This window comes from Neopsephotus bourkii, unplaced genomic scaffold, assembly GCF_033783945.1.
Source record: "Neopsephotus bourkii isolate Nb327-2 ecotype Australia unplaced genomic scaffold, CSIRO-AGI_Nbou_v1 NB_1471, whole genome shotgun sequence".
Lineage (NCBI taxonomy): Eukaryota > Metazoa > Chordata > Aves > Psittaciformes > Psittacidae > Neopsephotus > Neopsephotus bourkii.
In genome coordinates this window covers 29,279-44,996 of record NW_026901947.1, presented here as the reverse complement: position 1 = coordinate 44,996, position 15,718 = coordinate 29,279, and the positions used below count along the sequence as shown (strand labels likewise).

Here is a 15,718-nt window from a genome sequence, read left to right as displayed (position 1 = left end):
TAACAAAGCCACATGCAGTTTCTGATGGAGAACAGCGAATGGTATCTGTTTCAGGTATGACCTGCTAATCATAAACAAAAGGTTTTTCCTGTGAATGCTAAACTTTGCAATGTCTTTTCAGGTACCTGGTTTGTGTACCTAAGTATTTAAAGTACAGAGAGTACCTTAGAGTCATCACAACTTGTAACAGGACATACAGGCCTATAGTAGATTTATACTCTGCTGCTTAGATAAGCGTACCAGTGTAAGATGAACAGTTTCAGGGGAGTTGTTTCAATTGCAGGTACAGCATAGTTTTATCCAGTCTACAAGGTAAGCTGAATTTTTAATGTGGTTTCTAAAGAATGTTGAAGCATTGTAGATGTTCAGATCTTTTGTAGATTTTGAAGAGGTCAATTAAAATGAAGATCTATTGTATAAAGAAAGAATTTTATTATTATTTTTTTTAATTCGTTCTCTTGACCTTGATTTACTGAGTGCATGCTTATGCACATCTCTGGGGAAAAGATGGGTATTACTAGTCCCCTTTAGGAATTTTCTAATTGTTTTCAAACACAGCTTTTGCAGTGACACCAGGTCCTGAAACATAATGTGGGATGATTAGTAAAACGGTGTATGTGTCACGACTATGTCTAGCAATTATAAATTTTAAGGAATTCAGCTGTCTAGGTTTGGAGTAGCATGTTTACTGTTCAAAATTACTGGCCAAACAGTTCTATTAAAAAAAAATCTCTGCCTATGTTTTGTAGATAGCATAGCTCAAGCCAGGTGATGTCAGATCATTATGCTCTGTCCTGGAAAGAAAGCAGCAATACTAAGTGATAGAAAAGAAAATTCATTCTGGGAGATATTCTTCCACTTCCATGGAAGACTTTCAGAAATGTTATTCTCCCTTGTGTATGAACATAGGCATGCTAAAGCCTATAAGCAGAAGCTCAAATTTATGCTTTTGCATCTTAAACACAGGTTTTAGCACTGAAGGTCAGTCAGAGACAACATGTGTGTTTCAGAATTTACTTTGATGTTCATGTGGCTGAGTGCACTTCAGTGCTGTGCTCATATTCATCTTAAAGAAATTTTGTGTGGAGTGAAGGGCTGGGGAATATTGCAAACATATACCTGAAATGCTTATTATTCTGAAAAAATGCTGCTAAAGGCACGGATGCCTTTGTGGAAGTCCTGTTGTGAGAGGCAAGAGACAGGACCATTTTGACTTTCTAATCGCTGTGTTCTGCTTGTCTTTCACCTGCAGGAGTGGCTACAAAAGGAAATTTAAGAACAAGGTGTTTGCCAAAAAATCAGAAAACTGAAACTGAACTAAAGGTGCCTGCGGCTGCTGCTTCCATTCCCATGGATCCCGTTAGAAGCACAGGAGATCTGACAGGGCAGCAGGTCAGTAAAGGCAAATTTTTCTTGCTCTTAAGAGTGTGCATAGTAGAAAAATGGCAGAACATCTTTAGATTGAAAACTTAAACAGTTTCAATGTGCTATTATTTTTACAATCTCTTACACTTTTCGCCTACCTACATGGTGGCTTGCTGGCAAAAATTACTTTTCCACTGAAATCGCTTGCCCACCTACAGAACAAAAGCTGAACGTGCAAATTTATGTAAGTGGTACATAACTGGGGCTATGTAAGGCAGACAGTATGTATCTCTCTATGTATGTATATGTACAGAGAGTGTAGCTTTCAGTAGCCCCATATCTATCTATATGTTACTGGCCAAACACACAAGAGGTTGTTTCAGTCTATTCAGTTTCATTGAAGTAATCATAATTCTTAGGAACAAGACTTGCAAGATTCTTTTTAGAGACTTTTTTGGTGTGTCTGCTTATGTTAGGTATATAAAATCACTTTCTGTTTTTGATAGTAAAATTTAAAAATAACTCTGAGTAGTAGAAATACCTTTATCAGATGATATTGTCTTTGTCTTTGCTTTGAATTTTCTGGTATACTCCTGCAGTAGTTGATGCTTTTTCTACAGTTTATTGCATTATAAGTTTCAGAGCAGTGGGGTTTCCTTTGGAAGTCTGTTCTGTACTGTGATACTCATAAATCTGTTGAGAGGTGCCATTTTTCTAACCTGATTCGTATAGTACAGGGACTATATAAGTCATTTGAGTACTGTTAATTCCCTTGTGTTGTAGTCATCTTGGGCAAGTCTGTTACTCACTAGGATTTGGTATGCTTTCACTTTACAGGCTGGATATAAAACTTCTGACTGCTTCTGAATCACTGTTGCATTATCATGCAGTTAAATCTTGTTGTTTGGGCTAAGATGTCCTTGTTTGTGTCTTCTGTGTGCTGAGTAAATGCTGTGTGCCTTACATGTGAGTTCAAAACTGATGTGAAGACAGATCACTCAGCTGTCACTGCTCTGCCAGTGTCACTGCCCTTCGCATCCTTTAGCATGACATCTTCATAACTATTATTCATTTTTAGGGTCCTTCTTGGACTTACCTGTTTCCATTCCTCTGTTTATCAGTACTTGCTTTTAGTAGACTGGTATATAGACCCACTTTGCAAATGATACTGTTAAGTAACATGCAGAGGAATTTCACAAATAGCCCCCATTATGCAGTATCTTCATGTAGAAGTATCTCTTTCTACTAAGTATCTACAAGTCAGATGCCTTCATATGTCACATTAAAATCTGTTTTGTTGTATGGTGTGTTGATAGCATTGTTTAGAGAAATTTTACTCCCCTTTCTCTGAGAGCTGTTAGGACAGCAATGGTCTTTGTGTTTTGGTTTGGTTTTTTTTTTTTTTTATTTTTTTTTGTAATAGAATGCCTCATATGTGAAGTCTTGATTGAAGACTCAAACATGTTTTTATATTTTTGACAATAAAATATGTTTGAAGCTTTTTCTCTTTTCCATTTCTTTTAACCTTTTTTTTTTTTTTTTATCTTGCCAAATCCTCCTGGAAACTTTGTATTCTGACTTTGAAGATAAGCTCTGAATTACTTGAAACAAACAGAGCAAGTACATTTTACTTATTGTGGAAGAAGAACGTTTCACAAAATTCTTTTTGCTAGGAGTTCTCGTTAGCACACAACTAATTCTCTTAAAGGTGTTGTGTGTTTGTGTCTAGGGAGAGCTGCTTTACTTTTAACACACTTTACACTGTTGTACTGCTAGGTAGCTCAGCGTTATGATTTACCAGAATCCTCTTTTGAAGAGAATGGACTGAGTTTTGCTTTAGTATGAATCTTGGCAGAACTGATTTACCTTTTCTTCATTCAGGTGGACTTGAGTACCAGAAAGGTGAATTAGAATTTTGGAGAAGATTTCAAAAAGGTCTTGTTAGCTATGGAGCTTTTCTGGTGATTTTAATGAATCAGTGGTTTGCTGTACTGGTCTTGGCCAAAATTTTCTGTCTTCCTACTTCCTTTTGACAGAAGTTGTCTGCTTCTTTCATGCAAATTGTGATCTTCCAAGGCATGGTTTATCAAATGAGAGAATCTCCCATTTATGTATAGTGTTTCGTCCAGAAAATACTGAGTTATGAAATGTGAGTTCTACCCTGAGCTGCGTAGAAAGGACAGAAATCTGGAAGGAGACAGTAGTCTTGGCCTCTGTATCATTTTTCATCTTATTTTGATGGTGGAGCTGTTGCTGTGTATAATTCCACAGCTTCATTTTGACATGTGTTATGGTACAAGCCTGCCTTTTTAGATTTTAATTTTCATACCACTGATGTTTGTCTGACAGTATGTACATAAGTTTGAGTAATAGCTTTGAGTACCTTCTGTTTAAATCTCCTTCACTAATGTGATCAAGCTTGTGCCTGTTTTGTGGGTGAAAAATGTCCTGTTACTTCTGATTTTTCTTAAAGAAGTTCCATCATCAGGCTGCTAAAAATAAAAATAAATCAGATATTTTTAGCATGTGAAATGCAGATCCTTCAACCTTATGTTTAGTTGAATTCAGTTAACTTTAATATCTCATCATTTGTATGACTGTAAATAGCATATGTTTTGGGGAGGAAACTGTGAAATCAAATGTCCTCAAGAAAAGCCCTGAAAAACGATTTGACTTAGGAAAATCTAGTCTTTTACTTTACCACTCCCCATCCTTTTGGGAAATCCACTTAAGTTAAAATAAGAGTGTACTGAAGAGTCGGGTGTAACATGAATCTGTGTAAAATCAAAATCTCTTTCAAAAGTGATGTAGTTCTTTAATTATTTCAAACTATTGTCCAATAAGCAATTAGCAAAGAATGGAAGGGGGCACTTCCTTCCTGATGTGTGTAGATCAGCTGCCATTACTGCTAATGAGGGGAGAGCTACCCAGTGTTTGCTTTGTATGCTCAGAGGTGGTTCAGTGATGTGTTGTGTTAACTTGTGTTAGCTATTCTCTTCCCTTGTTATTTCCCATATTATTACTGGTGGTAGCAGTGGTGGGTTTGTGTTACACCTTAGTTACTGGACTGTGTCTTTGGAAGTAAAGAGAAGGGAACATCATGCCAGAGCTTGAAAGCCACTCACTGAAGATGGCAGGGGTGTTACCAGCCTCAAAGACTTGCAAAGATGATAAAAGACGAGCAGAATGTAATCACCTTGGATTTAAAGGAGCTGGACCTTTGCAGCATTTATCTCCAGGTTCCTAAGACTCCCAGTGCATCTGGCCAGCACATTGGTGAGACCTTGTTTTTGGAGCCTGGACACCTCTGCTTTGTTTTGCTTTGCTTAGTTGTGCACGTACTCAGCCTGTGGCCACACCACCCTGAAAACGCCCGATCTCGTCTGATCTGGGAAACTAATCAGGCTCGGGTGCGGTGGCCAAGTGATAAGGCATCAGTCTTGTAAACGTGGGTTCAAATCCCTTCCATGCCTGCAGAGGCAGAGCAGCTATGCTGGCAGCCCCACGGCGAGGAGGGTGTGAGGGAATGTCTTCTTCATAGGCTGACCACCTGAGGAGGGAAAAAAAGATGTGTAATTGCTAAAACGCTTCCATTATATACCTCCCAAAGTATAGAGGTGATGACCACACTGAGAGCAAATACCAGCCCAGATTCATGATCAATGAGTCTATTGTATTACAAGTCATTGCCATGAAGTACAGTGAAACAAGAACCTTAGCCCAGGCCCCCCAGCAGATAAACACTAAACCAGCAAATACTGGCTGTAAGTAAGGTACGACATGCTGAAACTGTGAGATCAAGAGCAACAACTTTGAGAGCCAATAAATCAGCATTTTGATGAATAACTATTAAAGAAATAGTGGGCCAGATGACTGGGTAGACACCGAAGAATACCAGCCAGAGCAGCATGCTTCCCTAATTGCAGCATGTTTCACAGTCGTGAATAACCTGGGCAATAACCTGCAAGGCATTTGATAGCATTCTTGGATCTCATATTAAGCACAGTATGCCTTCAAGAAGGTTTGTAATATTTGAAGATTTGTGAAAATCTAAACTGAGAATTAAGTAAATCATATTAAGTGGAAATGCTTAAACTATTTTGGACAAAATAGCAGTTTTTACTGCAGCTTTCACGTTGGGATTTTTGTTAGCGCTAGCACTGGAGAACCGAGTCACTGGTGTCTAAAGTGTTTGATAAAGAAGAACAGTTTAGAGTTTAGAACTGTTTCTGTTTGGAAACACCTGAGTACGTAACGTCAGTAACCTCGGTAATCCCAGGAGCTGCTGCAAACACGAGCAGCAATGTGCCCTCTGGTGGACATTGGTAGCAAATACCAGTGTGCTAAAGGAATGCATGAAAAGACCTGAAGTACTGGAATCTGTTAAAGGTTCGGTTTGAAAAGTAGCAGGTACGAAGGTAGCAAATAAGTGCTTAAAAAAAAAAAGAAAAATCATGTGAAAAAGCGTGTATTAAAAAAATCTTTCCAAATAAGGACTTACACAATCTACTAATGATATATTGTATATCTTTTTTTGCTGTTTTTAATGTTTTGGTCATAAATGCTGAGGCAGAATTTTATTTTTTTTTATTAAAAAATTTTTTTTTCTTTTTAAATTTTTTCAGGCTGCTAATATAATGAAGTGTGAACTCAGATCTGGATATTGCTACACTAGATTTCCAAGTCAGGAGAACTTGCTGCCCTTTTTCTAGTATGAACCAATGGGTAGTGTATGTCTTAAAACTTTACCCAAATGTTTAATTGTAAAGTTAGCAGCTTGCATTTGAATTACGAGTTTATTAAAAGAATTCTTCACAATTTGGTAATTTGTTTCACTGAACTGTACTTACATTAAAAAAAAAATCATGTTTTATTTCCAGTTGGAATTTGTCTGCTTCTAGTTACTAGGTTTTGAAATGCTTTAATATCTTATGAAATATTTGTTCTCCTTTAAAGAGTACTTTCTAAAATGTCACTTTAAATTTTCAGGTCACTAATGAAGGAGGAGTGAAGAGTGCTTCTTTAAAGGATTTGTGTCCTGAGGACAAGAGGCGCATTGCAAACTTAATTAGAGAACTTGCCAGGTAAGAATATGCATCACCTGAAAATGCATTATGTTTAAGGAGAGTCGTTCCTGTAATTAACATTAAGCAATGTAGAACTGCTTTATGGAACTGAATATTTGCATAAGGTAATTTTTCTTGCTGGAAGAGATATGAGTAATGAAGCAGCCTGATCCATTTTTCCTTGCTTCTTGACCCAGCCCCCCTCTAAATGCATGGAGTACAAAAGCCAAAGTTTTGTGACCTGCAGTAGTTCATCCATAAAAAACATGTCACAGGGCTAGGGTTTTGTTTGCTGCTGTATCATGTGCTTTAAATAAACACATATTGTCTTTTGTAAATGACAGGCTTTGTTGATATGAAAATTTGTAGTGCTTATTTGTCAGGGTAACCTCTTAAATGGCATGCCATGTTAAAGGTGGATTGGTGATCTTGTGGCTGAGACATGTTAATCAGTATTTGAAGTGCTTGCACGTGTAGAGCAATAAAGAGTGAAGTATAATTTGAATTCATCTAGCCAAATTTTCTTTTGCTCTGATTAATTCATTAAAGTTCTCCCTATACTATGAAAGGAGTGGCTGAAACAGTGCGAATTTCACAGTTTTAGCAAACATTTTTTTGACGTTTCATTCCAGTGCTAGTTGCATTCACAAAGATAAATGATGTGAAAGACAGATTGAATTTGAGAGAGGAGATTTTGCCTCTCCCTCGTGTGCCCCTAACACTTAAGAATTTGTGGAAATCTACTTTTTACGTAGGAGCTGTAAGGAGCACTTCTCAGTTTTTAGCAGGGACTTTAGCAGGCTTTCGCACGTTAAGGGGGGAGCGTCTTGTGAGCTTATCTTGGGTCTTTTGGTCTAAAAGTTAGTGTCCATACTAAGAATTTATAAAGAATTCTGAAAACTTATAAAGGCACAGTTTTTCTAGAACAAAATGTAGGTTCTCAGGTATTAATGAAATGCATTTTGCCATAGATTTCATGTCTGCAATAATTGGCAAGCGTTACTGTCCTTTTTATATTGGAAAAATTGGGCAGTGAAATTAAGTTACTTGCTCAAGGTCATGCAATAAGTCTTGGGTGCAGCTAGGAATATTTTCTCTCTGATTATCCTCATCAAGTGGACCATTTTGCCTGCTAATAATTTTTACCAATATAGAATTTCTTGCTGTACAGTATTATAGTAATTTCTGAAGTTCTTCATGCTTGCAACGCTATTTTATCCTGCCTTATGTGTTAGAAAGTGTCTAGTTAAGGCTGTCATAAAGAGTAGATTGCTGGGAAGGCTGGTTACAAATTGTCAGATGTTGGAGCTATTCGGACACTGTTGCCACTGTTGATATATAGAGGTATATTCTCATATTAAAAAAAGCCTTTTATTACATTGTTCCTCATAATACACTGCTCCCTGGTGAATAGTAGTACACTAACTCATTTGAGCATGGGATTCTTCTTAAATCTCAGATGCTGTGATTTTTCCCTGAGGACAGTTTGATATTTCTGCCTGACATTTCTTCGAAGAAAAATAGAAAGTGCAGCAACATTAATTTTGAAAAGTAAAATTAGTGGAACACTATTATTTTATACTTAGTTCTCTTTTATTTTTAAACTTAATCTTATTTTTATTGGGTGTTATTAGAAGTCCTTTGCAGAGTAATAGGGAAGTTGAACTTTAATTCCGCTCACCTCGTCACATTTTTAAAACTCTCCGTAATTTTCATCCCTAGTTGTGCAATGATGGAGGGTTTTTACATGCAGTAAAACATTCTTTGCTGTTTTGGAGAAGAAAAGGAACCAGCAGGATGCTGAAAGTTTTCCAGGAAGACTGTCATGCAGTAAATACTTGGAATAATAAAGACCTCTCTTGACCAGATCTATACTTCACTCTTCCTGAAGCTGTTAACTTTTATGATGAAAATGAGGGTAGTTCTGACTAATTCCTGCATGTTTTTTGCAGGATACTGGGCAGAAATAGATTGGTCAGTAAATGCCTGCATGAAGACAGTTGTAAAATTCTGTGGAAACCAGTAGCAAAATACGATTAACCCCTTGCTTAAGCAGCTCAGGATATTGGTCTTTCTTCTGGCTTCTGTGACTGCTGAAGGAGACCTAATGTACTTTCTCTCCCTTTTTCTTCTTCTCTTCTTCCCACTCTCATTCCTCTTATACTTTTGAACGTTGGGAAGGTGTGTGCCTGTGCATTAGCTAATATGCTGCTGTGTTAGATTTTGTCTTGATGTGAGTGAATTACAATACTGGCTATATTATTAACCTTTCACTTGGAAAAAAAATCAGTTACTGTTCTGTAATGCTGTGCTGCGGTTTCTGGTAGCTGACATCAGTGTTAGCTGTTAGGGACTTTATGGAATTCAATTTTGAGACAGGGTTGAAAGAATGAACTCAGCTGATCCTTTCTAATCCTGCTGTCTAGGCTAAATAATCTTAGTTTCTGCTCTGTGCTGCCACCTGTAAATGTAACCATTATTTTGCTTTTCTTTGAACAGGAGGAGGGGTGATGGTTTTAAACTGAAAGAGGGGAGATTCAGGCTGCATGCGTGGAAGAGATTTTTTACAATGAGGGTGGTAAAATCCTGGCACAGGCTGCTCAGAGAGGTAGTGGATGCGCCATCCCTGGAGACATTCAAGCCAAGTTTGATGTGGTTCTGTGTAACCTGATCTAATTGAAGGTGTCACTGCTGATTGCAGGGGGGTTGGACTAGATGACCTGTAACGGTCCCTTCCAACCCAAAGTATTCTATAATTCTATATCCAGTTTATCTTTACGTGAAAAGAGAGACAAACTGGATCCGAACTGTAAAAGGCTCGATTGTTGTAAATTTGAACTTTGTTTTAATTGTGCTAGCAGATTCTTTCTGAATTGTTTTTGTAGATGAATTTCTGAGTATAATGAGCCAGGCTTATGAGTGCTAAAGTGCTTTGTGGTAAATGGGAAATTGAGCCGTTACTGTCAAAAACAACTGGCATGGCACCTTCGTGTTTTCACCAAGGTGCTGCTGGCATGGTGGTGAAGTGTCAGGCATGGTAAGACCAAATTTTAGCTCTTCCTACAAGCAGAGTCCTTTTAAGAGGCAAAAAAATACTTTCTCTGAGCTTTTATTACTGCAGGCTACTCCTGAAGCAGTCATTAGCTTATTTAATGAAATGAGCAGTGACATGGTGAAGACGCTGAAGGATTCCTACCCTTGTACTCTGCACCAGTGTCAGCACACATTAGCCTCTTCCAAGAGGGAGCGGCACAAGGTCCTCTAAGACCCAGCCATTTGGCTCTTAAGCATTAAGGACTTGCTAGACACCATACCAGGAACGGGTATGAAGTATTGTGGAATGAAATATTTGAAGTAATATGCAGATGTTGAGAGCGCTCTCTGTCATAGCATTTGGCTGAATGGAGGGGGTCATAACTCCCTTTGCAGAGAGAGTGAATGTGTGCGTGCTTGCAAGCATTCACTTCACTCCTGACTGATATACAGCCGTAGTACTGTGATTTTCTAGCTCCCACTATGACACGTACATTATAAATACTTCTTCCCTGCTGCACAGTTCACATGTGCCTGTACAGCTCACATATTCAGTTTGCTTTTGAATGAACAGAAGCATTGACTAGGTGAGGTGGAATGGTTCATGAAATTTTAATTTTTGTTTTTAGTGGTGAGAATTGGTATCTATCTACTTTATATTCTTTCTTTCTTCAGATAAGATAAACACAGAGAAAGCTGGCTCCCTGTTGTCTTTGCAAACAAATCTTTGAAAGCAATTTAGATAGAAAGGTATCATAATGCCCTTATCCACCCAAGGGAGGGAGTGATTGCCCTTTTCAAATGAGATACAAGGTGGTTTTTGCTGTCAAGATTAGTGTCTGTCTGGCAAAGACCACTGGCATGCCCAGAATGACTTGCACCCCCAGCAGCTTGTTAAACAGCCTTCAGATAGCCCTGTGTCTCTTACAGAGAAAATGCTTCCTCCTTCCCAAGTCCTTGGATTCCTAAGCCCTTTGTAGGGTGCTGGCAGTCTGGGATGCTAGTCTTTTTTTACCAGCATTGCTTTTCATCCTGATATGAAATTGACCAACTGCAATTGAAATTTTTCAGCAAAAGGTGAAAATAGGAATCAAAACAGAAGGTTAATTTGGTTACAGAACTGAAAGCATTACAGAGGAGGACAGTAAAACTATTGTAGCGTATATCTGCTGTTTAAGTGTTTTTCTTTCAGCAGTTAGGATCTTTGAAGGACAACTTGCCTGTGGAAGCCCGTATTACAGATCTGCAGTGTGTAGCCTCTTGAGTTACCTTCTCTCCTGGGTTATACTACCTCATATTTAACCTGGCTTTAACTTCAGTGTCAAGATCTTTTATTCTGTTTTCTTTGTGCTACTTTAAGAGCAATATTGTGCTGCCGTTCTCTTAATTGGTCAGGCAGTGAGACTGCAAATGAGATATCCCTAAGCTTGTCTGGAAATTGCTTCTTCTTGATAGGGAAAGCATGCCTTGGATTATTGTATCACCAATCACACTTACCTTTTGTGCTTAAAAAGTCATTTGTAGCTATAAATTCATGCTGTGAGATCTAGTTTTGTATTTTGCAAGTTGCATATAATAAGATTGATCAATTCTGTAGCAATTTTAATTATGTCTTTGAATTGTTAGGGGTTTTGTTATTTTATTTTTTTAATTTACACAAAGTGCCCATGATACTTGGGTGAAATATATCAGATTTGTGGAGTGTCCTTAGACAAAACTGCTGCCATTATTTCTTCCTGCAGTGCTTGTATTAAAAGTCACTTGGTGCTCACTTCTGCCAGAGGCATGTTGTGATCAACTCTGGCATGAAACTTCTTGTTTCATCTTTCTGCAATGCATCTTTCCCTTGGAATACCTGATTGCATTCCATGATTTCTGTGTGTGCTGGACTTTGGATGATGCTCTTATCTTAGTCCTTGCTCCGTTTTTCCTTCCCCTGTGGCCATGCCTATTCCAGTTGCCATTCTTTGCTTGGAATTTAAAATTTCTGATTTTTGAGAATGTTCACCAAAATTTTTCCATCTTTACTAGTTAGTTGGCAGACTAATACCAGGTGAATATTCCCTAAAAAATAAGTGTTCCCAACAACTCTAGGACTATCAGTGAACTTCCCAGTGTAGTGTGTCTGCTTTTTGTTTATGTTGTCTTCTCGCTTAATTTGCTCGGTTGCAGCTCTTAATGCATTTAGACTTCCCTTTGTAAAAGCTCATTTTTTTCTAGCACTTTTAAAAAATAGGAAACACTATTTTTAATCTGCCTTTTCAGCTCTTTTCTTTTGTAAAGACTGTAAGAGCCTTCAGTCAGGAAGAGTTCTCTTGAGTTTTGTCCCTAGCGTAGTGTTAATGTGTTACGTCTCTTTCTTGTGCATGCCAGTTATTCAATAGACAAGTGAAACTTGAAGTGCTGTTGACCTGTGCAGTACTTGAAGAATTCCACCTTGAGAGCATCAATCCTGTGTTACTCAGTGGAATGAATCAGTGTCATCAGCAAGCTTGTTGATCAATTCCTTCTTCAGATAACACAGAACAACTATTAGTATCAGGGGTGGACTTGGGAGAACACTGTAATAGCTGGAATTGGTGAGTTAGGATTAATTTGAAGCCTAAAGCTGATGCCCTAGGAGGATTCTTTTTTTTGTCAATATCTCTGCATTATGATTTTTTATTTCCTACAGAGGAGGTTTTTTTCTGTAAAATAAAAATAATATCTTTATTTGGATGTCTAGAATTACATAAGCTTTGAAGTGTTGAATTTAGACCAAATCTCAAACAAAGTTGGTGTGTAAGTAAGATAGGTGCATGTAAATTGCAAGTAAGAAAATGGTGCTAGAATAATTCTGAACAGCTGGAATAATTCTACTGATTTGTCATCTTTGCTTCTGCTATTGGTCCTCTATTTGTTCCTGCAAACAACGATAATGGAGCTGGACATCAGTGTGTTGCCCAGGGGAGCAGTTGTGCCCTTTGTAATTGTAATGTCTTTATTCTTTCACTGCTCTTTTCTGACCACCGGCAGATGAAAAGCAGGTAAAAATATCCTTCTAAGGAGCCTTGTAATGTTTCTTTTTGGCATCAGTGACGTTTTTCCTAATTCTGCTAAAAATCTTCTTTTTTTTTTTTTTCTGCCAGAAGGCAAAGAAATAAGTATATAAAAAAATCTCACTGATCTATGTATAGGATGTGTCACAAATCCAACATAATCTGATGACATTCTTGTATTCCTTTTCTCTAACTTCCTTTTGCCACCTCCTGTGAGTAACTGTCTTCTGTATCTTGCCTGCCCTTTATGGGCCGTCTCCTGCTTTGTGATACATAAACACATACTGCCACATTTCTTCTAAGATCACTTACTGTTCTCAGTCATTTACTGCATAAGATATGTGGCACAATATATTCATGTGTCTGGGAGTATGGCAGCTTGCTGTGATCTGTGTTAAATACAAACACAGCACGTGCATGTGATGCAGACTGATTCAAGGCGCAAATCGGAGAATGTGGACATGGGTAAAATCTGCTAGGTTTAGTCTAATTTCGCTAGTGCTCTGTTCTTTCTTACCTTATTTTAGGCCAGGTTAGATAGGGCTTTGAGCAAACTGGTCTAGTGGAGGGTGTCGCTGCCCATGGCAGGGGTATTGGAACTATATGAGCTTTAAGATCCCTTCACATTCAAACTAGTCTGTGATTTTCTTATACTGTTGTTGGATTTTAATATTCTTTGGTGCCTGGTGTTTCAGTTGTCCCTTTTTATAGTGCAGCATCACTCCAGCAGTTAGGAAGCAAGTTTCCTTCCTTATATAGTGTCCTGGAGATGGTGCTTGTTCTGCCTTTCCCTTCTGATTTTATTTTCCACTGTTCTTGTTTCCTTCCTGTCTCATCTTACATGGTCATTGCTGTCTTCATTGTCTTTTTCAAATGATGTGGTTTATTCTCTGTTCTCTACTTTTTTCTTAATTTATTTTTTTTTTTTACCCTAAGAAACAGAAGACATTCTTTCATCTTTCACTGGTTACATGAAGGAAAGTAATATATGCTATAGTCACTTATATGATTGCTGTAGATTCAGAGAAATCAAACTGGTTGTGGTTAGATGCAAAAGCCTGAGCCTGCAGCCTGTGGCATATGTATTGTTGTAAATGCATCAGGGAGCACAGATGGATAATAGATAGTCTTCAGAAGTTTGTTGCCTGCTTAACTAAGGAGTATGTAGGTGTTAGGATGGATCCAGAGTTAATACAGCTGGTTCCCTTTTTGTTGTTTTTCTGATGTGTCCACACCACTTTTGACAACCTTTGAGTGAAGGGAAAGGGGCCTAAGAATGAGTTGATGAATACTTCCAGGGACAGGATTGTAAATGAGACCATGGGCACATGAACAGTGTAATGTTTTTATGCTAAATCCGTGTCTCTTTTTATGTAATTTAGAAACTTTCCAATTAATAGTTTGTTCCAAACTTTCCAACTGTCCTAATTGACAGAATTTGGTTGTATGCTTTATGTTACTTTTCTGCCTCCAGGGTTGTAGAGAAAAGGTGTGAGTTTTGCTATTATTATTTCCAACTTCATGTAATCTGCTTCAACTGTTGTGGGAAGGGCTGTGAGCTGATCTTACAGTTGGGGAATATTGCCTGTTTATAGTTCACCCCCAGAGGGGTGACCCAATTGTGGTATTTATGGCTTTTCTACTGGGTTATCAAAACAAATCTGTGTCCTCCTAAGGGAAATGTGATGATGTCAAATGGATGGCTCAGACTTTGAATGGAAATTCTCTGTTAAGAATGTTAATGAGTATAATGAGTGAGTAGAAGGCTTAGTATGTATGTATTATATAGATATGTATTATACTTTCCCTCCCTTACTCTACCTAAAGGATTATTCCACTTAAAAGAAGTTAAAGTTGAAGTTTGCCAAGAGTTGTACTAGTTTGGTCTCATGTCACCTGTGTTGTAGCAGCTGTTTCATCATAAGAGACTGAACTTTAAGAGCCTTCAGCAACAGAAATTGCCTGAGTGCAGAGCAATAATATTTATTAGTCTAAGCTCATTACTTAATATTTTTGTAGAGGTTTTATAGAACCATGATTTCTAAGCCTTGTTTTTTAGCATAGTTACAGGATCATTTGTGCATAATGGTCGTCTTGCCTACGTGGTACCAGAACAATTATTTTTGCAGCCTGCTGTTGAGGTGCAGAATAAATGATCATTGTAAACCTTTCTCACACTGTCATCTTTTAATCTTGATCCAATTATTTACACTGAGCAGCAAGATACAGGGTGCCATGGCCCAGAGATAAGGGAAAATTTACTCCTGCAGCTTGATATTTAAAAATTCTTGGAAGAGGACAGACTTTTTCTTTTGTAGAAATCTAAAAAAAATAATTATTCTTTTCCTGGACTTATATTTGACCGGTAAATATGAAAGAATTAGTTTATGCACTAGGAAATGGAAGAGTGCTCCAGTTTTCTTCCTGTCTTGGTAGCTAAACTCTCCCATTTGGGTTGCTTGTCTACGTGCCCTAGGCTTGCAAAGATCCCAGTGATTCTTCATTATGCTGCAGGGAACCAAATTGCACAAATCTTGTTGTGGGTTTAGGTCCTTACTTTGCTGTTCCATGGAGCCCATTAATGTGCATGTACTCTAGTGAGACCACTGATTTCAGAAAAATAATGTATTGCATAAAGTCATATGCATCTTCCAATGTAATACAATAAAATAAACATTATGAGGAACTCACCTGTTTAAAGGTGGAGAGGGTGACATCCATTTACCTGGGAAGCAGAGGAGTTGTAAGTCAGGCACTGTGGTTATGGGCGTATATTTTATTTTTCTCATATTCTTTTCAGGGTAAGTGAAGAAAAGGAGGTGACAGAAGAACGGCTGAAAGCTGAACAGGAGTCATTCGAGAAGAAGATCAGACAGCTAGAGGAGCAGAATGAACTTATCATCAAGGAAAGGGAAGATATCCTTTAAAAATATGTGCGGGGGCTCACTGTCTGAAATAAAAAGTGAACTGCAGAGAAATAATTGTTCTAATTTATGGCAGAGAATAAATCTGCATGTGCTGCCATTCAAAAGCAATCAAAGAGATGACTTGTCAGCCTGTGATGCTAGTTCATTTGAGCTTAAAACTGCCATCCAGCTGTTCCTGTGATGTTGTTTTGCTATGAAATAGGTATTTGTCAACTAAAACTGACAATAAGTAATTTGTGCATTAAAATATGGTTATAGATTTATTTATTAATTTACTTAATCCTGTTAA

At 37.9% G+C, this 15,718-nt stretch overlaps 1 protein-coding gene across 1 annotated transcript in view; it reads left to right on the top strand.

Annotated features, from left to right (window-relative positions):
- LOC133220724 (protein hinderin-like) overlaps positions 1-15,718 on the top strand; it is a 19,820-nt gene extending 4,102 nt beyond the window's left edge. The window contains exons 2-5 of the mRNA XM_061369022.1: positions 19-54; positions 1,253-1,392; positions 6,355-6,449; positions 15,303-15,718. Coding sequence (XP_061225006.1) covers positions 19-54; positions 1,253-1,392; positions 6,355-6,449; positions 15,303-15,429 — 398 coding nt within the window. The 3' untranslated portion in view covers positions 15,430-15,718. The remainder of the gene's footprint in view (positions 1-18; positions 55-1,252; positions 1,393-6,354; positions 6,450-15,302) is intronic.